Source organism: Chiloscyllium plagiosum, unplaced genomic scaffold (assembly GCF_037043375.1).
Source record: "Chiloscyllium plagiosum isolate Xiang-an unplaced genomic scaffold, Cpla_swu_hap1 HiC_scaffold_39, whole genome shotgun sequence".
In the NCBI taxonomy this organism is placed as follows: domain Eukaryota; kingdom Metazoa; phylum Chordata; class Chondrichthyes; order Orectolobiformes; family Hemiscylliidae; genus Chiloscyllium; species Chiloscyllium plagiosum.
This window is the reverse complement of record NW_028270177.1, coordinates 8,749,738-8,771,528: the sequence shown is the minus strand read 5'-3', so window position 1 is coordinate 8,771,528 and position 21,791 is coordinate 8,749,738. Positions and strand designations below refer to the sequence as shown.

Below are 21,791 nucleotides of genomic sequence, written 5' to 3'. Positions count from 1 at the left end.
TCACCATTTGAAGAGCGAGGTTTGAACCTGACTGCATCCCAGACCAGACATGGTTTCATGAGGCAGGCGTGAAAGAAAGTGGAATTACAGATGTGGAAATTGGCAGTTTCAGAAGGCCAATCAGATGCTATCCTTTATTCAGCGAGAAGTTGATACAGAAGTAAAAATGTTATGCTTCAGTTAGACAGAGTAGTGGTGAGGCAACAGCTTGGATACTATATATAGTTTTGGTTTTCCTATTGAAAGAATGATATAAATGCACTGGAAGCAGTTCTGGGAAATTTTATTAGATTGATACCTGAAATAAGCAGGTTCTCTTATGAGAAAAGGTTTGTCGAGTTTCTACTGGAGATTAGAGAAGGAGAAGTAACTTGATTGAAGTTTATAAAATCCTGAATGATCTTGACATAGTGGATTTGGAGAGGATGTTTCCTCTTGTGGGTGAGCTTAGAATTGGGGAACAATGTTTTAGAATTAGGAGTTTCCCATTTAGGATAGATGTCAGTGTTGTATGGGTCGTGAGACTTTGGAATTCTCTGCTTCAGAAGGTAGTGGAGATGCTTTGTTAAGTATTTGTAAGGTGGAGGTAGAAAGATTCGTATCAGTCAAGGGAATGAATGATACTGGGTAGGCGGGAATGTGGAATTCAAACAGAACAGCCATCACCTTATAGAATGACAGAGTGTACTCAAAAGACCAAATGGACTATTTCAGCTCCTAGTTCTGATCTTTCTATATTCATACAATTGTGATGCAACAATTTTGATTCTTGTTTTCCTGGAAGATGACTATTGTTGCCTTGCCATTACTTACTGCCCATCCCTAATTGCCACTGAGAAGCACTGACTGATGTTTTTGAATTGCTGCAGTCTGTATGTTTTAAGTTCATCCTGCAGCCATAGTGGTTTGTTGCAACTGGGTGCTTTCCACTCAAGCACATTGCTATGGGTCTGGAGTCATATGTAGGCCAGACTAGGTGAGGGTAGCAGATTTCCTCCAGTGAATTGCATTAGTAAACCCAATGGGTTTTTACAGCAACCTTATATAGGTTATGTCAAAACTAATATTCATTGTAGTCCAGATGTATTAATTGATTTTAACTCTCTTCTGTTGCTGTGGTGGGACTTGAACTCATTGTCTCCAGAACAGTAATGGGGACTTCTGGATTACTGATCCAGTACCATTGCCACTGTTCTATCACTGGCTGTAGCAGAGAGGCACAAGTAGTTGAAACTTTGTTTGACATTGATGAGGACATTGAGAGTGCAAACAGCCTGGGACAATAGGTCCCTTTTATCTTCAGGGACTATGGTTGCTGTGCCAAATGGTATTAATGGCAAAGCTAGGACTCTGTAACAATGGCTTCAGTCTTTCTGATGCAAGAAAATACATCTGGAAACGGACACTAACAGATGTCCCTGAAGGGCAGATGCTATCTGGGTCTGAAACGGTTAATGCTGAGGAGTGTTTAAAGCACCACCAACTATGCGTTTATAGACAGACCAGCTTCAACTCTTGGAGGAGTAAACCCTAACATCTGGTCCTCCTCCTAGTCCCAGTAACAATGTTCATCTGGTCAGGGTAATCTGTAACTGGTCACTCACACAAAATAAACTACTTCTTGTTCAAAAGTCTGTAATAGTTGGGTCAGAAGTGGTTTTCCTCCACATTAGACCAAGCAGGTGCTGAAGATCCCTACTCTAAGAGAATGGTGACAGCAAGTTTACCATAGATATTTCCCAATCAATCTGTTCAGGGATGTTGTTACACACCTCTGGAGCAGGTAGGACTTCAACCAAAGTCTCCTGCCTCAGCTAGGGACATTGCTAATGCACCGCAAGAACACGCTCATGATCTGCAGATTTGCTTTAACTGCATATGCAGCAGATAAGACTGAGTGTTGCATTATGGACCCTCTGAGCTATACATTGAGCTTTGTTGTAGAGTCATAGAAAAATACAGGCTGGAAACAGACTCTTTGATCCAACTTGTCCATGCTGACCTGATATCCTAAATTATTCTAGTCCCATTTGCCAGCATTTGGCTCATATCCCTCTAAAACCTTGTTACTGTCAGAAATTGCTACTGGAATCTCAATGTTAATGACAGACCATACTGTTATTTGGAAATACCACAATACTCAACTTTCTGGGCAGTGTAAAGGAGACTTCACCTCAGATATTCTGTTCTTTGAATGGGGCTCCTTGACTCAAGAAAGCAATTGCTTGTCTTTCAAAGTTATTTATTTAAATCCAGGAACAGCTGCTGGTGAATCCTTGCACTAGTTTACCTTGGGATTTCTGTCTGTCCAATTTTTAGATTCCAATTTTCCAATTGACATCTGTGTTTCAAATTATCAAATCATAAAGTCAGTGAATCCCTACTGGCAGCGAGAAAAGTCTTGGAACTCAAGCCAACGATTCACCCTGTGCCCAGTTGGTACCTCATCCTATGCACCGCCCAGTATCTCATCACAGTGCCCGATGTATGACCTTCCCCACTTGTTTTAAAACTTGGCAAGAAATGGCTTACCTTGTTCTCAAGGCTCAGAACTGGTCATGTAGAAGACAGCAAACACTAACTAATATTGTGCTTCTTATATCCAACAGTTCCCTGTGACTCATTTAACATCGACACCAAGTGGCCAAGAATCATTCGGGGGTCAGCAGACACCCAGTTTGGATACACAGTGCAACAACATGAAGCGAATGGACAGAAATGGTAAGAACAAGAAGTGCTTAAGTTGATACTAATGATACACTGTCAAATAGCATTGAATGTGGAATTATCAGGGATGAACAGAGACTGGAAATGAACTGACACTGGCTGGGTAAGTGAACTGTTATTCCTGTAGCTGCTCTTTTACAAAGTCAGAAAACTGGAACTAACACAAAAATATTGCCTTAAGAATTCTTGGTGTGATTCACATCAGGAGTACCTGATCTCTGGTGATGCCCTCACTGGTGTGTCTGTCATCAATGTCACACTTTCCATTTTCACATCTTTCCAGCAGCAAGAAGAACCTTTGTTTTGTGTCTGAGATGCCTGTGATATTCAGTAAAACTGTCCAAAAATAAATCTCCTTTGACAAACTGTTGGCAATGTCTTGTGTGCACAGCTTTTGAGAGCAAAGGACTTTGACTCCTTGACTCTGGGCTGAAGAGCTGAAAGCCTCCTGTTTTCACTCATCACACAGTCGCCAGCCCCTTGACACATGGACTGGAGACACAAAACTGCACCAGTATTGTTTTAGATTGGCATCTGCAGCAAGGTGCGCCCAGCTTTGAACCTAACTTTGCACATTCAGTGCCCTCTTTTGAGCAGACCTCTCCAATGTTAACTCTGATCTCTCTCTGCACCTTCTCTGCGACTGTAACACTGTATTCCGCACTCTGCTCTGTTCCCCGGATGCAATTTGTATGGCACCATCTGTTTGTATAACATGCAAAACAATACTTTTCACTGTGGCTAAGTGCATGTGACAACAATAATCAATCAATCAGTCACAATCCTGGAGTTAAAAAGCAGCTGACTGGTTTTGAAGAGGATATGGGGAGCAGACAGAAAAGTGAAATTGGGGTAGAAGATCAGACTCAAGGAGCCAAATTGCCTACTGCTTGTGCTTCTTCCATTCTTAGGCCCTTGTTGAGGGGAAGGCAAGCAGCTGGTACTGGTTAACCTCGGGGCAGTGTTGCTCAGAATAGAGGGGCATGTCTACATAAGGAGGAGGGAGTTTGCACCACACCTAATTAAGCTTTCAACTTTGTCAGAAGCTATATAATGGACAGAATGGGATTAAACCGTGCACTCACTGGGTTTTCCTTTTCACTAAATGCTCTTGAGGAACAGTTGATTTCTTTCACTAATGAGTTTTAGTGAACAGGACTTTTTGTTTTAAACACCAATCAGCAGTGGTTGCATCATCACCATGAGGCCAGTTTTTTAATCGCATGTTTGGATAAAAGGTAATTTGCCATGATGGGATTTGAAGCCTTGTACTCAGAATACCAACCTGAGGTTCAGGGTTATCAGTCCAGTAACATTACCACTACACTATCACCTCCCCTCAGCAATGCTCTGGCCCCAAAGCTCAAACTTCTCAACCATAACAAACAATGCTCAAAATGAAACGTTGCCCTTTTATTTTCATAACTACAATATCATTCAACAGTTTGAAGGGAAACCAGTTGAACTCTTGCATTGATCCTTTGGTAACAAGAATGGGATGGACTCCCTTCCTTAAGTCTTATACTGGAGCTCAGCTCTCGACTCTAACTCTTGCCAATGTCAGCCATGTGTCAGCTAATAAACAGCTTCTGATTGAGTGCAGAGAGATTTAGCCAAAATACAGAAGCTGCCTTCTTGGCAGGTGTGCTTGACAGAGGGATCCAATTTAATATGGATTGAGAATAGGCTAGTTGGCTCGTCAAATTTAATCCTTCCACCAGGCCTAGCGCAGTTTACGCACTCATGGATTCAACTGTAGGAATTTCATCTTTCATGAGGGACTGAATAACTACATGGAAAAGAAAAATGAGATGAAGCTTTAAAACATACTCCTGGCTAACAGCCAGAGTCAGTGGTGCAGTGCTTAAGTGTTGGCTTTTTAATGAGATGGTTGATCCTTTGAGTCTTTCCCATCACTTACATTTCCTACTGATTAATTTGGCCTTATTAACTAGGGATTAGATACTCTAGAGGGGTGTATGGGCATGTTAAACTTAACTCCTTTTGCAGCAGTTGTCATAGTCTAGGGCAATGTAGGAGAAATCACCATTCCATAGATCACAGGCAATGACAATAATTACCATTGAGCTGCTGGGATTCGCAGATCAAAGGCCAGTGAGTGCAGAAAATTACCCAGAATGTACAGTTGAGGAACAGGCCATTTGGCCAAACTATTCTGTGATGCCCTTGCTCCCCCCACTCCCCCAAATGCACCCACTTTCTCATGTTATATAATTTTCCTAAATAACTGACTCTTAACCAGAACTGGTTACATTGCAGATGCAATTATATCACTGTCTTTAGTTTAATTTGTTCAAAAAATGGTCGGTAGGTTGAGAAATATGAAGATAATTCATAGGAAATCGTTCAATGCTATGAAATTGACTTTTATGATGAATAATCCAGGACTTGGTTGCACAATCAGGCAAATATTATTCGATGGATTTCAAAGCATTTGATTATTAGATTAGATTAGATTAGATTACTTATAGTGTGGAAACAGGCCCTTCGGCCCAACAAGTCCACACCGACCCGCTGAAGTGTAACCCACCCAGACCTATTCCCCTACATTTACCCCTTCACCTAACACTATGGGCAATTTAGCATGGCAAATTCACCTAACCTGCACACTTTTGGATTGTGGGAGGAAACCGGAACACCCGGAGGAAATCCACACAGACACAGGGAGAATGTGTATTATGTTGCACATTTAACATTGAAAAGTTCCCCAAAGATTTGTAGGGCAGGTCTTATCAAACAAACTTTATCATCAAGGCACATAATGTACTAGGACAGATAGAGACATAGAATCGTAGAGAGCACAGTACAGCACAGAAACAGACCCTTCAATCCAACTCATCCAGGGGGAGTTATTTCACTCAAGATTCCTTTCTGTCAAAAAAACCTGACCTCAGCTTAAAATATAGACAGATTGGAAACAGCACCTCACACCTAAAGTGAATGGTCTAACCTGAGATATTGTGTCTTGTACATTGGTGAACCCTTTAATTATCCAGGGACAAAGACTTGAAAGGAATCTGGATTTTGCATTTCAATCAGCAGTCTTCCTCCTAACTGTTTAAAGGATTCAGCAAGGGCAGCTAGTTTCAAAGTTGTTAACTTTTTGCTTATAAACACTGTGTCTTACACTTCTCTATCATACCATGCCTGAAGAAGGAGCTGAGCTCCGAAAGCTTGCAATTTCAAATAAACCTGTTGGACCATAGCCTAGTGTCGTTTGATTTTTGACCTTGACCACCCTAGTCCAACTCCGATATCTCCACATTATGGTTCAGATATTCGATATTAATCTAGTCCCATTTGCCAGCATTGCTGTACTATGGGCCAGCATTTGGCCCATAGCCCTCAAAACTCTTTCTATTCATTTACCCACCCAGATACCTTTTACATGTTGTAATTGTATCCACCTCTATCACTTCCTCTAGCAGTTCATTCCATACATGCACCACCCTCTGTGTGAAAAAGTTTCCCCAATGACTGAAAGTTTGGACAAAGGGGTGGTGTTTAAGTAGCAACCAAGAAGAGACTGAGCTAGAGAGACAGAGAGGTGAAGAGAGGAAATTCCATAGTTCAGGGTCTTGGCAGCGCAAAGCAAATTTACAAAGGCTAGAATGATAAAAATTAAGGTTTATATGCTTTTGTTTATTGTCAGAGTATTGAGTACAGGAGTTGGGAGGTTATGTTGTGGCTGTACAGGACTTTGGTTAGGCCACTTTTGAAATATTGCGTGCAATTCTGGTCTTCTTCCAATCGGAATGATGGTGTGAATTTCGAAAGTGTTCAGAAAAGATTTACGAGGATGTTACTAGAGTTGGAGGATTTGAACTATAGGGAGAGATTGAATAGGCTGGGGCAGTTTTCCCTGGAGCATTAGAGGCTGAGGGGTGAATTTATGGAGGTTTATAAATTCACGAGGGGCATGGATAGAGTAACTATGGGGTGGGGGTGTCCAGAATTAGAGGGCATAGGTTTAGGGTGAGAGGGGAAAGATATAAAAGAGATCTAAGGAACAGCTTTTTCACACAGAGTGTGGTGCATGTATGAAATGAACTGGCAGAGGAAGTGGTGAAGGCTGATACAGTTGCAGCATTTTAAAAGGCATCTGGATGGGTATATGAATGGGAAGAGTTTGGAGGGATATGGGCCAGGTGCTGGCAAATGGGACGAGATTAGGTTGGGATATTTGGTTGGCATGGACGAAGGTTCTGGGTCCGTGCTGTACATCTCTATGACACTAAGAGGGCCAGAAATAGAAAGGAGCTGAGATCTCAAATGGTTTTGGTGCTGAAGGAGATTAAAGTGATGAGGAGTGGACAAGGCCATGGAAAGATAGGAAAACATGGACGAGAATTTTGAAATCCCAATGTAGGAGCCCAAGTCTGACAGAATCAAATTTCTTGTCATTGTGGCCAGCAAGTGGAATCAGTAGCTTTGTAGATGGGCAGCCAAAGAGATAGGTTTAGATGGGCTGAATGGCCTAATTCCAACCCTATATCACATGGCCTTATGGTCTAAAAGCAAGGAGAAACTGGCAAACCGAACTGGTATTTGGAGTTCAGTATTCACAACTTAACTGAAAGAGTCTTTTTGATCTTAAATCTTTACGTTCCAATTTCTTATTAATGCAATTTACATTTATTCAGTCAAGACGATAGAAAGAGTCATATTACATACTTTTCTGATCATTTTTTTTTCAAAGCTTGAAATGATACACCTGCTGCTTGAATCGAATGATGTTTGGAGCCAAATACCTTTCCAAGTTGCTAGGACTTTAATGAGGAACCCAGGAGTTCTGCTTTGCTACTTTTGGAGATTTCTGTTCAGGTTCCAACCAATATCATCGCTAAACACTGACGACAATCTCAATGCAAATCACTGAAAGGAAACTCCTGGGGCTGGGGATTATCCAATGAAGCAAAAATGACATCTGTTGCTGCTCCAAGCCTGAATTAGTAGCACTGAAATGTTTCTTTCCCCGATCAAGTGGCAAAAAATGAGACAGGCCAATTTAAACAATTAAAACAGAAAATGCTGAAGAAACTCAACAGGTCTGGAAGCAGCTGTGGAGAGAAAGAAACAGAGTTAATCTTTGGAGCTCAATGTGACTCTTCTCTTTAGGGTTTCCAAAATGTAAATTTTGGAAACCCTAACCCTACATTGGACTCCATGATGTGGAGGTGCTAGTGTTGGACTGGGGTGGACAAAGTCAGAAGTCACACGACATCAGGTTGTAGTTCAACTAGTTTATTTGAAATCACAAGCTTTTGGAGCCCTGCTCCTTCATCAATTGTGATGCCAAATAAATCTATTGGACTATCACCTGGTCTCCTGTGACTCTAACCTTTTAAACAGAAGAGAATGCATTAAACTCAGGGCTGGGTATAAGCAACTAAACTGAGGGTTACTCCTGCCCTGTAAAACCAAAGCCAGCCTGTGGTCAATGGACTGCTTCATTTCTCTGCCCAAGAAATGTGACTTGGTATCATAATCCTGATTGTTATTCCTTGCACTATAGGGTTGACTAATAGATGGTGTTTACAGAGTCACTGAATGACTGAACTGCAGAAATGTTGTAGTGCAGAGGAGACCATTCTGCCATCATATTAATGCTGGCTCTCCAGATAAGCATCTTGCCTCGAGTCATTCTCCTACCTATTCCCTGGCATTCGGCACTTTCATTCCTTTCAAATAACCATCTAATTGTCAAACGCCTCAATTGAATCTGCCTCCAGCACAGTAATAGGGAGCGTATTCCAGTCTTTGATCATTCACTGTGTGAGGAACATTTTTCCTCATATTGTTTTGCTTCTTTTACTGTTTATTTAATTCTTCTTGTTTCCATTTTTTTCTATGTGCTCTCTCTAACTAATAGCTAATTACTTCGTAAGTTACTTCATAGAGTCATAGAGACATACAGCACAGAAACAGACCCTTCAGTCCAACTCGTTCATGCTGACCAGATATCCAAACCCAATGCCAGCACATGGCTCATATCCCTCCAAACCCTTCCTAGTCATATATCCATCCAGATGTCTTTTTAATGCTGTAATTGTATCAGCCTCCACCACTTCCTCTGGCAGTTCATTTCATACACACACCACCCTCTGAGTGAAAAAGTTGCCCCTCAGGTCCCTTATAAATCTTACTCCTCTCATCTTAAGCCCAGTCCAAAGATGTGCAATTCAGGTGAATTGGACATGCTAAATTGCCCATAGTGATAGGTGCATTAGTAGGGAGTAGGGGAATGGGTCTGGGTGGGTTACTCTTCGGAGGGTCGGTATGGACTTGTTGGGCTGAAGGACCTGTTTCCACACTGTAGGGAATCTAATTTAATCCAGTCTAATCTATGCCCTTTAGTTTTGGACTCCCTCCCCCTAAGGGAAAAGACCTTGGCTATCCATGACGTTCGTGATTTTATAAACCTCATATTGCAACATCAGTACAAATGTCACCACATGAATAATCCCTGAAATGTGTTCATTTGGTTTCACTAACCATCATTGTCTCACATTGTAACTAAAAGAAACTTGGATACTGTGGCATTATGGTCTCCCATCAGTTAGCAATCGACAGTTTCGAATTCAAGGAGAAGTGTTTTAATGGGAGATCATAAAGACTATCTGGTGGGTCATGAGACCCGAAACAGTAACTCTGTTTCTCTCTTTACAGATGCGGCCAGACCTGCTGAGGTTTTCCAGCAAGTTCTGATTTTGTTTGTTATTTATTTGCCTCTGTTGTGATTGTTTTGCTAAGAAGTAGACAGGATTGGTCATAATAGAGACGGCCTGGTCCTGAGCCATTGAAAGTCTGATTCAAAAGAGAAGAGGCTTTTGAAGGAAGGGTACAAAGTGAAGCAGTTCAGGATCAGATTTTTAAGGAGCACAGTGACTAAAACATTAGCAAAAAGGGAAAAGAGGGGAAAAAAACAGTTGCATTGATATTGCACCTTTCACAACCTCTGGACATCCCAAGGTGCTGTATATTTGTCTGAAGTGTAGTCACTGTTGTGATGTGGGAAGCACTGCAGATAATCTGAACATAACAATCTACCCCAAACAGCAATGTCATCATGATCAGGTAATCCGCCCTAATTATGTTGGTTATCGGTCGTGGTTTAACATTTTATCTGAAAGACAGAAATCGGGACAGTGCAGCACTCCCTCAGTGTACAGCGAGGTGTCAGAGTGTGTACACACACACTCCTAGAGCAGGACTGGAACCCTCAGCTTTCGATTCTGAAATGTGACCCACTGAGACCCAGCTGGGCAATGTGAATGCAGTGTCAGAGAGAGGGAGAGGGGAACAGGAGGGAGAGAGAGGGGGATGGGGGGAGAGAGGGATGGAGGGGGAGAGAGGGGCAGAGAGGGAGAGGGGAACAGGAGGGGAGAGAGAGGGGGGAACAGGAGGGAGAGGGGAATAGGAGGGGAGAGAGAGGGGGCCAGGGGGAGAGAGAGGAAGAGGGGAACAGAAGGGGGAGAGAGAGGGGGAATGGGGGGGGAGAGAGAGGAGGATGGGGGGGAGAGGTGGGGTGTTGGGGGGGAGGAGGAGGAGGGGGAGAGAGGGAGTGAGGCAGAGAGTGGAGCAGGGAGAGAGGGAGAGTGGAGATTGTGAGGGGGGTAAAGAGATGAACATAGTGGAAAGAGGAAGGGAGTAAGTGAGTGAGGGAATGAGGGGGAGAGTAGGGGTGTGGAGAGAGGGAGATAGGGTGAGGGGGAGAGGGGAGAAATGGGAGTTAGAGAAAGGGAGAGGGAGAGGGAAAAGGGGGAGACAGAGAGATGGAGACAGGGAGAAAGAGCACGGAAGAGAGAGAGGGGGGAGAATGAGAGAGGGAGAGAATGGAAGAGAGGAAGTGGAGCAGTAAGACACAGCTGGAGGATATCACTTAGCAACAACTAGATGGATTGATTAATCCCAGTGTAAAAAATCTGCTGCAATATAATAGCTGATGATAATTACATCTAATGCCTGAAAGCAGACAATGTACTTTAATTTCATTCTCATTTCACCCAATGCCAAGTCAAGTTCCACATAATTAATCTGTTATTCTCTTTTCTCTCCATGGAAACCCTTTCTCCGCTGTTGATTCTTTTTGACTGAGACAATTCCATATTGGCTTACTTGTGGTTGAAGACTCACCACCACCTTCTCGAGGTTAACCAGGAATGAGTAATAAATGGCAGTGATATTCAATACATTAAGTAAGAACTTAAATCATTCGGGTTGATAGCACCATTTTATTCCTTGGGATGTTTTATTGGTGCACCAATCAGTTCCAATGCAATACCTGCTCAGTAACAACATTTACAATTATATAAAGTATCCCACCACATGTCAAGCCCAGACTGTTGCTGTGGGAGCTTTCTGTGCACTAATTCTCAGATCCATGTGTTCTATATTAGAACAGTGACCAGGTGGCGAACATGCTTCATTGCCAATACAGCACCTCATGGAGGGGTGGTCTAGAGACTGCCAGAGGTGCTATATAAATGCAAAGTGTTTCTTCCGTAGTGCATTGTGATATAAAATGCCAATGTGCAGTGAACTCGTTTCCACTTCTCTCCTGTTTTTCATTTCAGTGGATGGTATTAATGTCTGTAAAATCTAATCAGCATGAGAAAACAGGAAAGAAAGATGTGTACTTATATAGAACATCAATCTCTCAGTGGATGTGATCTTTATCCAGAATCGACTATTTTATTTTGATATGCAGACACATGGCTGCTATTTTTCACAGAGTTACTCCAAAGGTGGTCATGGTGTCTTCTGTCCCCACAGTCACCGGGCAGAACAGCCTTTGTTTTAACACTCACCTTGCTGATCGCCAGTGCTCTCTCAGTACTGCACTGACTGAAGAATCAGCAGAGAGTGAACTACATTAAGCTGGTGTGATCAATTTGGGTCTTTAAATAGAGTAGAGAATCAGCCAACATACTTCACTTTTGTGGCAACTCAATTTGAAAAGGCGGGCACATCAACAGTTAGCTAATGCCCGATGCCATTGAGGAATGATGCAGCAATTGTGAGAAACTGTTGCTTTTACTACACTTATCAATAGTGCTTTCCAATTATATAATTATATACTGATCCAATGTATTATAAATGAAGATAGAAAATATCTCTTCTAAATGTTAAAATCAGACTTAGAACCCTGACAACTGCAACAGGGAGATTCACCATCTCAGGATTTTGACTCCCTTCTGTGCTCCTATACATGTACAAACACAGTCATGCTGCTGAGATATTATTTGACAGCGTAGTTTCAGTTGGGCGGCACAGTGGCACAGTGGTTAGCACTGCTGCCTCACAGCGTCAGAGACCCGGGTTCAATTCCCGCCTCAGGCGATTGACTGTGTGGAGTTTGCACATTCTCCCCGTGTCTGTGTGGGTTTCCTCCGGGTGCTCCGGTTTCCTCCCACAGTCACAAAGATGTGCGGGTCAGGTGAATTGGCCATGCTAAATTGCCCGTAGTGTTAGGTTAAAAGGGGTAAATGTAGGGGTATGGGTGGGTTGCGCTTCGGCGGGTCGGTGTGGACTTGTTGGGCCGAAGGGCCTGTTTCCACACTGTAAGTAATCTAATCTAATTTTGGTCAGCTTTCTCAACCCATGAATTCAAGATCCAATGTGTGTTTTCTGTCACATCACCCTAAGACTCCTTGGGAGACTTGAATTGTCGGAGTTACAATAAGCATTTTAGCAGTGACCTATGACTGCACCAATTGGAACAGCAAAGCTCACATAATGCTGCAAAGGTGTTGCCATATTGCAGGTAGTGGTGTGTAACCAGACCTTATATAAGGTCATGATTAGAGTGGTGCTGGAAAAGCACAGCAGTCAGGCACCGTCTGAGGAGCAGGAAAATCGACATTTCGGGCAAAACCCTTCATCAGGAATGGGTTTTTCTGATGAAGGGCTTTTGCCCGAAACGTAGATTTTCCTGCTCCTCGGGTGCTGCCTGACCTTCTGTGCTTTTCCAGCATCACTCTAATCTTGACTCTAATCTCCAGCATCTGCAGTCCCCACTTCTGTCTTTATATAAGGTGACAAGCAAAAGGTATTTTTTTTGTCAGTTCCAAATTGCTCTCTGGAGTTATCTTTTCCTGAGAAAGAGTTTGTCAAATCCGTTTCTGTTTAGGGGAGAATTTATCACAACGTGGAACAGAATTGGAAGGCCTCTCTCTTGAGATGATATATTACTTATTTAAATTCAAGTCCAGTATTTGCAGCATAAATTACAGCACAAGTATCATTGGAAACTGAAACCACTTCACATTGAAGCAAAGTATGTGGTTATAACTGTTCCATGTCAGTTGATTAATAATTGTGAGTCTAAGAATTAGGCTTCTCAGAATATCCTAAATAAAGTTCTCAGCTCTGATTGGACATTTTCCTACAGGTTTCATGATTTCATCTCCCAGCTCCCATCACTGCTCACCTGACACATCGATCTGTCCAATGCAGTAACTTCCTACGTTGATTGGAAAACAAGCAAGCGTTTCATTCTCAGTTGCGGAATTCCTAACTGTCGAAGAGCCGTGATTTTCCAGTCTTTAATATATCATCCATCACTTTTTAAGTGAGAAAGTGTTGAAAGAAAATGTAAAAGCACGCTCTTTTCTCACACCTCATAGTTTGTTTCTCCCAAGTGCTGTTCACATGAGTATCTAGGAAGTCAATCCTCAATTCTTGGAAATTCAGAGCATCCCTGACTCCCAAAATATGGCTCAGACTTAGACACTGTATTCTATCCATGAATACATGCTCACTTTCGATTTCTGTAGTTGATTCTTCCTGATTGAACTGAACATTGGACTTGGCTGACTAGGAGCCTCTCATGCTCTTATAGGTAACTGTAGACGAGTTGGTAAGTTTGCTTGGTTGCCAATTAACCTCCTAGGCCACATTACAATCACACCTGCAATAAGCATCAAATCCCGGAGTTGGCCTTGAACTCCAAGGATTGAATTTTTTGGGGGAGGGGGGTCAGCTGGGGGATGGGTGATAGCGCTTACACTAGAGGTTGGCCTTCTTATTGATTTCTAAACAGAGGGAACATGCCAACACAAAACCGTGCTGAAAGACACTGGATCACAGCAAGGAGAACAGCCAGCTCCCTGCTCATTCCCCAAATAAATTCTCACACTGGATTAGAGCAATCAGCATCCCGTCCTTTTCTACCCATGCGGGGCACTCTTACATTGAGATGTTAAGTTAAGGATTTGATCAAAATGGTGTTGAAGACCTCCAGCAGTATTTGCAAAAGAGCAGTCTAAATAGCAAAGCCCTTCTGACAGCCCCAATGCAGACTGTCCAACCATTCACCTCATTTTCATTGTGGAATCTTGCTTTGCACAAAATGGCCGCTGCATTTGTCAGGACGGTGACTGTGGCTGCACTTCATTGGTCGTTTGTGACATACTTTGGGAAGTTCTCTCCAATGGAAAAGTTGCTATCGTTCTTGCTGTGAAAGCAACAATGTCCTTTTAAACGATCTCAATAAAAGCAAAAGGCCTTTAAATACTCAACACTTCAGCAGATTCTGTTTGAGGTTAACAAAAACCTTGAAAACCCGAGGTGAGGATTTCTCATTAGAGGTTAACCAGTCCAAAGATGATAGGTAGTGATTGTCGGAATGAGCCGGCTGTTAGAAAGCTACCTCCCGAACTCTTTCCCATCATTCAGCTGCAGTATGTTGTTTGAGGTCAATGCCAGAATTTAAGTGAAGGCTCAAGTTTACTTTAAAGCAGACTATTATTGTCTTAAATGAGGAATGACACACGCCATGAGGCTTTATGCAATTCAATCCCCGGAAACATCCCCTAACAGTCCTAGGCTCACTGCCAGGAGGCTGACAATGTGAGCTCAGTGGAATTTAGACATTTAACTCAAGATTTATTTTCTGCCTCGCTTTATTTTCTTGCTTAAGTTTTTTGAGCTGTGAAGCATTTCGTTCTTAAAAGTCGTTTAATTTGAATCGGATTCTTCTAGTTTTCTTTCCTGTTGTGGTTCCCAGTCTAAACAAAATGCAAAATGCTTTTCCCCCTCGAAGATGCAGCATTCCCTCCTGGAATAAACTGAGGAAGCCATTTTCCACTGTCTTCTGGGATCGCCTGGCTGAATGGATGAAAGAAAGTTGCTTTTTTTTCCAACTTAGGCATTTTGTGAAACTCAAACAAATCTCCTTCTGGTCAAAAGAAACAAAGCTGAAATTCTGATTGCTATAATTTCCAATATTTTAATTCAATCGTAGAATCCCTGTAGAGTGGGGAGAGGCCATTTGTCCTATCAAGCCTACAATAACCCTCTGAAGAGCACACACGCAGACCCAGCCCTCAATCTTATCCTGTGTTGCCACATTTCCCATGGTCAGTCCACCTGACCTGCACATAGAATCCCAATGGTGTGGAAGCAGACCATTGGGTCCACACTGATCCTGCAAAGAGCTTCCCAACTCTATAACCCCACATTTAGCATGGCCAATCCACCTCGCCTGGACATCTTTGGACTGTGGGAAGAAACCAGAGGAAACCCACGCAGACAATGCGCAAACTCCAAATAGACAGCCGTCCAAGGGGTGGAATCGAACCCAGGTCACTCGCGCTGTGAGGTAGCAGTGCTAACCACAGAGCCACCGTGAAGCCAGGGACCTTCATTTCAATTCTTGAATGGGGGCCATCCTGGGGGCCATTGGTGCCTAGTCACTGCTTCATGTAAAATGCCAGAGGGTTCTGAAGTCCCTGGATTGAGCCTGGCTTTTCCTGACCTAAGCAGAGATCATTGAAAGGACACTGAAGCTGACCTTTATAATTGGACCAGTGGCCAATGAACTGGACTCAGTGTGATGCTCCCACTGTTAAATAGCTAGCCCTGTTGCAGTTCAGAATAGATTCTCAAATCCAAGAACCTCTGCTGGGGTGACACTTGCTGAATCAAGGTAGTCAGTTTCAGATTTGCCTCCAAATTTGGAACAATCTCACCTTTCACTTATACAGCCAAATTACCTCATTATTTCCAGATCATCTTGGACAGCAAGATGACACCAAACTCCTTCCTCTTTGCAACAAACTGCCTCCTTCAGACTGCTGGTCCCTCCATGTCTGATGTGGATTTCTGTCATTTCAAGATTGAAGTTGCCTCTGTCTCCACCAACCCTTCAGCTATTCCACATCTATTTGAGCTTGTCACCTGCTACACTTTCTCACCTCACAACAATGTGCAGCATATTCCCCTTACCTCCCTGATGTTTGCTTGTAGGAGACTCATCAATTGCTCGCTGAATCTCCATCTAATTCAGCTCCTGGTGATTCTGCTGTCTTTCCTTGATGCAACTTCACTGTCGAATCTTTCTCCCTGAAACACAGATGATCGGGATGGGGACTGATCCTTTGGAAAGATGGCACAGACCTGATGGGCTGATTGGTCTCCCTCTGTGCTGTAATAGTCATGTGATTGTTGCCATTCTCTGACAGGACAATTAGCACCAAACAGAAATGGAATAGGCAGGATTCTGAATTCAGACAAAGCAATCATCTTTGGAGTTGTATAGCCAGGTTATCCTGTGGTCATATAGGTGCAAACTAAATATACCTTTCTCATACAGTTCTGACCTGGATATTAAACCTGACCATTCCTTCAAACAGCTTTGCACCACGCACTGGCTGGGGGACGGAGAGGGCTCTCTCCTTAAACACTTCTTGTCTTCACATCTCTCTGCACTTTCAAAGGTGCCTTCTTCTACCATCTCACACCAACGTCTCATCTCCTCCCCGATGGTGAAGCGTTTGGAAGAGTTTGCACTGTTCTCCTCCCAGAAGGTACAAAATGTCTGGTTGTCTCTACCCCAGAGAGAGCCAGAAACTAGATCACTGTCAGCATCTAAAGAGGAAGTAGACAGATTTGTGAAATATCAGGGATATGGGGGCTAGCAGGATCTAGTGTGAAAGAGGAGTTTAGACTTGGAGCAGGTCAACCAAGATCTTCTAGAATGGCAGGGTATGCTTGAATGGCTGAATAGCCTCCTCCTGCTCCTATTTGTTTTGCTCTTATGTATAAATGCAAGGTGTCATTGCTGGGCAGATAGTAGTCAACATGACCACAGACACTTCTTTAGAATTCTGCCTCAAAGTTTAACATTCGAGAACAGTTGCTGGCATGAACCGTAGCTCCCTACGCCTAGGAGTATGTTTTCAATTGGGAACAGAAATATGTTCACACAGCAAGAAGAACCCTTTGTTGCTGCAATTCAAAATGACAGACTGACTAACCTGAATTGTTTACTTTCATTTTCCATTCCTTTTCGTTCACTTACACTGATGTTGTCAGGTTAATTCCTAGAAAATACTATGGGCTTTCAGTCTAAGGTAAGAAGTTAGCCCTTTGCCCTACACTTAGTACCATCCAATTCTGCCAAAATCCATCCCTGTCCCAGCACTGACCTGCCTGAAACTCAATCTCAGCGAATGTCATGTGAATGATATAGGAACTCGGTTGAGATTTTTTTCTTCTTCTTCCTACCTCTAGATAAAATATTGTTTAATGACATGCTGCTTGTCGAATCCTGATTGAAAGTGCCAGTCGAGATAGGGGTGTAAGTTTGAGCTTCCAAATCAGCAGACCAGAGCTCTAATACTGTGGTTATCAGGACATCCTAAATCATATCATCTATCACCCAGGTATCATGGCTGTATTTGTAGGTGACAGCAGTACATGGTGAAAATTTATAGACAAACCATCCAACACATCAGCAGTCATTGCCCCGTCTTCCTCCGGCTGATTTCACTGTACAGCAGACTTTTCTCAAACGTTACCCACTCTGACCCCATGTTGAGGCTTGGAAATGGTCACGACCCCTCAGTGAGTGGTTGGGGGAGGATGGGTAGAGGGTGGAGGTGAAGACTGAGGAGATCATTGGGAACAAGGGTGAGCCAGTGCTGCCTCAGAGATGGTGATCCCAGGATTTCAGCTGTGGTCCAGCTCGGAGTATTGAATCTCTGTTTGGGAAGCCCTGCCTAATGGGATGGAGTGAGGTCATTCTGGGTGTAAGAATGTGGCTGATCTTTGTAAACAACTGGATAGTGTGAGGCTGCTGAAGGAATAATATAATCAGCTGTGCAGCAAGCTTGCCAGCTTATCCAGGAGCACAATCATCTCTAAATTACTGCCATTTTCTAAACTCAATGCAGATGGTCAACATTGCCCATTACACTTTGCCAGCCTGGTTCCCACACCTCTGCACTAGCGTTACAAATCAAGTTTCCCACCTGTTTTAAACATGTACCACTTCTCATCCAATCTCGTTATAGAGAACAGGGATTATCAGATTTTGATGTGTACTCTGCTGCTTGATTTAAACAACCTACAAGCAATCTATGTACATGTCCAGAATACACAATAAACAATAGACAATAGACAATAGGTGCAGGAGTAGGCCATTCAGCCCTTCGAGCCTGCACTGCCATTCAATATGATCATGGCTGATCATTCCTAATCAGTATTGTCTTCCTGCCTTATCTCCATAACCCTTGATTCCACTATCTTTGAGAGCTCTATCCAACTCTTTCTTAAATGAATTCAAAGACTGGGTCTCCACTGCCCTCTGGGGCAGAGCATTCCACACAGCCACCACTCTCTGGGTGAAGAAGTTTCTCCTGAGCTCTGGCCTAAATGGTCTACCCCGTATTTTTAAACTGTGTCCTCTGGTTCGGCACTCACCCATCAGCGGAAACATGTTTCCTGCTGCCAGAGTGTCCAATCCTTTAATAATCTTATGTCTCAATCAGATCCCCTCTCAGTCTTCTAAACTCAAGGGTATACAAGCCCAGTCGCTTCAGTCTTTCAGTGTAAGGTAATCCCACCATTCCAGGAATTGACCTCGTGAACCTACGCTGCACTCCCTCAATAGCCAGAATGTCTTTCCTCAAATTTGGAGACCAGAACTGCACGCGCCAACTGAAAGAAAAACCTGCATTTATATAGCACTGTTCATAACCTCAGAAAATCCCAAACAGCTGTAGAGACAAGGTGGTGTCTTTGATATGTGATTACTATTAAAATGTCAGAAACTAGAATTGCATACTCTGCAATGACTCATATATCAAAACTGATTCATATGTGACTATATTGTGAACTATCAGCAAAATCCTTCCTGCAAAGCCAATTATTAAAAAGCAAATGACTATAAAAGCAAGATATTGCAGATGCTGGAAATCTGAAATAAGAACAGTAAATCTGAAAATATTCAGCAGGAGAGTGAATGCCTCTGACATTAAAGTGGCATCAAGGGTCTGAGCAAAACTGGATTCAATGGTAATCAGGAAGGAAGCCTTCCAATGGTTGGAGTCATACCTGACACAGAGGGAAGATAGTGATGGTTGCTGGAGGTGAGTCATCTCAGCTGAAAATGTGTTGCTGGAAAAGCGCAGCAGGTCAGGCAGCATCCAAGGAACAGGAGAATCGACGTTTCGGGCATAAGCCCTTCTTCAGGAATTTCAGGCTTATGCCTGAAACGTCGATTCTCCTGTTCCTTGGATGCTGCCTGACCTGCTGCGCTTTTCCAGCAACACATTTTCAGTTCTGATCTCCAGCATCTGCAGTCCTCACTTTCTCCTCGTGAGTCATCTCAGCGCCAGGACATCTCTGCAGGAGTTCCTCAGGGGAGTGTCCTAGGCCCGACCATCTTCAGCTGCTTCATCAATGGCCTTCCCTCCATCAGAAGGTCAGAAATGAAGCTGTTCGCTGATGACTTCACCATGTTTGGCATCAATTGTGATGACTCGGATACTGAAGCAACTCATGTTCCTACACAACATCTAAACCGCAACTAGGCTTGGACTGATAAGCGACAAGTAACATTTGTACCACATAAGTGCTAGGCAATGACTAAGAGAGAACCTAACCATCTCCCTTTGACTTACAAGGGCATTACCATCACTGAGCCCTCCCACTAATAATAATCTAGGGGTTACCATTGACCAGAAACTGAACTGGACCAGCCATACAAATACTGGCTATAAGTATTGTTACTGTACTGGCTACTCATTTCCTGACTCCCAAAACCTGTCCATCATCTACAAGGCACAGGTTAGAGGTGTGATAGAATCCCTTTACTTGTCTGGAACATTGCAGACACAGTAACACTCAAGAAGTTCAACACCATTCAGGACAAACTAGCCTGCTTGATTGGGACTACCTTCAACATTTAATCCTTCCATCACTGATGCTCAGCTGCAGCATTGTGTACCAGCTACGTATTGGATTGCAGTAATTCACCAAGGCTCCTTCAACATCATCTTTCAAAGCTGCATTCTCTACATGTGAAAAGACAAGGGAACACCATCTCCTTGCAAGTTCCCACCAAAGCAGATGTATTGCTATTCCTTCTGAGGAAGGGTCACTTGATCTGAAACATTAACTCTGATTTCTCTCTACAGATGCTGCCAGACCTGCTGAGTTTTTCCAGCAATTTCTATTTTTGGCATTCCTTCACTGTCACTGGGTCAAAATCCTGGGAGTCCATTCCTGGCAGCACTGTGGACATCTCTACAACCCCTGAACTGCAGGCGTTCAAAAAGGCAGCACAGAGCATTTTGTGATGGACAATGAAGCCTGATTCAGCCAACAACACCCACAGTCCGAGAATGATTTTTTAAAAAACATCAGGCAGCATATGTGAAGAGAAACAGAATGAACACTTCAGGTTGATGACAACTCTTCACAAACACTGACCCCGTTCTCTATCATGGTGAGGGTTACAAAGAAGTGAGGGGGTGTAAAGTCATAGCAGCTGTTAGCCAACCTCTTCCATTCCTGTCACAACACACCTCGTGGTCCACTTTTCAAGCATTGCAAGCATTTGGCTGGGCTGTGCGTTTGTAAGTGAGCCTGTAACTGTTGTTAACAGGATTTTGTATCCTCAAGATGATCCAATGTGATTGACAACCAATAAATGGCGTTCCAGCTCTAGGTTTCTGTTATTAAACAGAATGATATATCAACTTACTGGAGGATTACAACCAATCTCTCCCACCCCAAACACCAGTACCACCTCAAATAGCAATGGGCTGACTGATGAATCCTTCTGGGTCATTTTTTGGCACCGATGCTTGGAGGGCAGATGTAGGCCACCCCTTGAAAGAAGAAAACCCTTGTTCTTCACTGATCCACTGGCCCTCTGTATCATGTCTTATCAGACACTATGAGGTATTGATGAGGGGATTGTGCACTGTACTTGAGAGAAAAGAAATCTGCAATGGAGCCAATCCTCTGTTGTCCAGACATAGAGAGAAAACCGCATGATAGTCCATTCTGGGAATGATAACTGATGCTTGCAATATGTTTATATAAAATTAGTTTGAAATGTGCAATTGTCTTGCAGCTTCAAAAGAAAGATCATGCTGTCATTGCTCGTAAACAGTCTGCCTGGGCATTTTAATGAGGATTATTTCAATAAGGATCAAATTTGAGAGAAAGATTAACATTCCTACAATGCCATATCTCTCAGAAACAGCTCAAAAAACCTTCACATTAAAGGAGTGATCATGGTAGATTTGTAGTCCTACACTCCCTATGTTGGATTAAGCTGAAGTGCAGGAATTGTTTTTTAAACAAATGTTTTAGCTATTTTGTCTGCGCATTATTCTGTAAACAGCAATCAGATATGTGACAAAGCCGGCTGGTTTTGTAGATAGTGGTTGAGGGAGGATTGTTGGTCAGGATACTGGAGAGGAGTTCTTTGCAGTGTTCTGGGATACTTAATATTCACCTGAACAGCTAGACAGTGCCTCCTTTTAAACTCTAATGAAGGACGGAGCCTCTGACAGATAACACTTTGCTCGGAGCTGCATCAGAATGTATGACCGGGACTTCTGCTCAAATCCCAAAGGGAGGATTCTTCACAGCAGAGTGAGCAATAGTAACAATTAGACAAAAAGATTTGTGGAAAGATATGACATTCTTAATGATGCAACTTTAAAGTAAAGGGTGGAGTATAGACCTAAACTAATTGAGCCAAAAGACCTGTTTCTGTGCTGTTGGGTTTGGTTAGCTGA

The 21,791-nt window shown here is 43.0% G+C and overlaps 1 protein-coding gene across 2 annotated transcripts in view; it reads left to right on the top strand.

The window, feature by feature from the left end:
* Positions 1 to 21,791, top strand: part of LOC122540838 (integrin alpha-11-like) — a 179,738-nt gene that overhangs the window by 18,097 nt on the left and 139,850 nt on the right. For both annotated transcript variants that reach the window (XR_015753800.1, XM_087981311.1), the window contains exon 2: positions 2,610 to 2,721. Coding sequence is in view for 1 of the 2 variants with exons in the window: in XM_087981311.1 (XP_087837437.1) it covers positions 2,610 to 2,721 (112 nt within the window). In the remaining variant the exon portion in view is untranslated. The remainder of the gene's footprint in view (positions 1 to 2,609; positions 2,722 to 21,791) is intronic.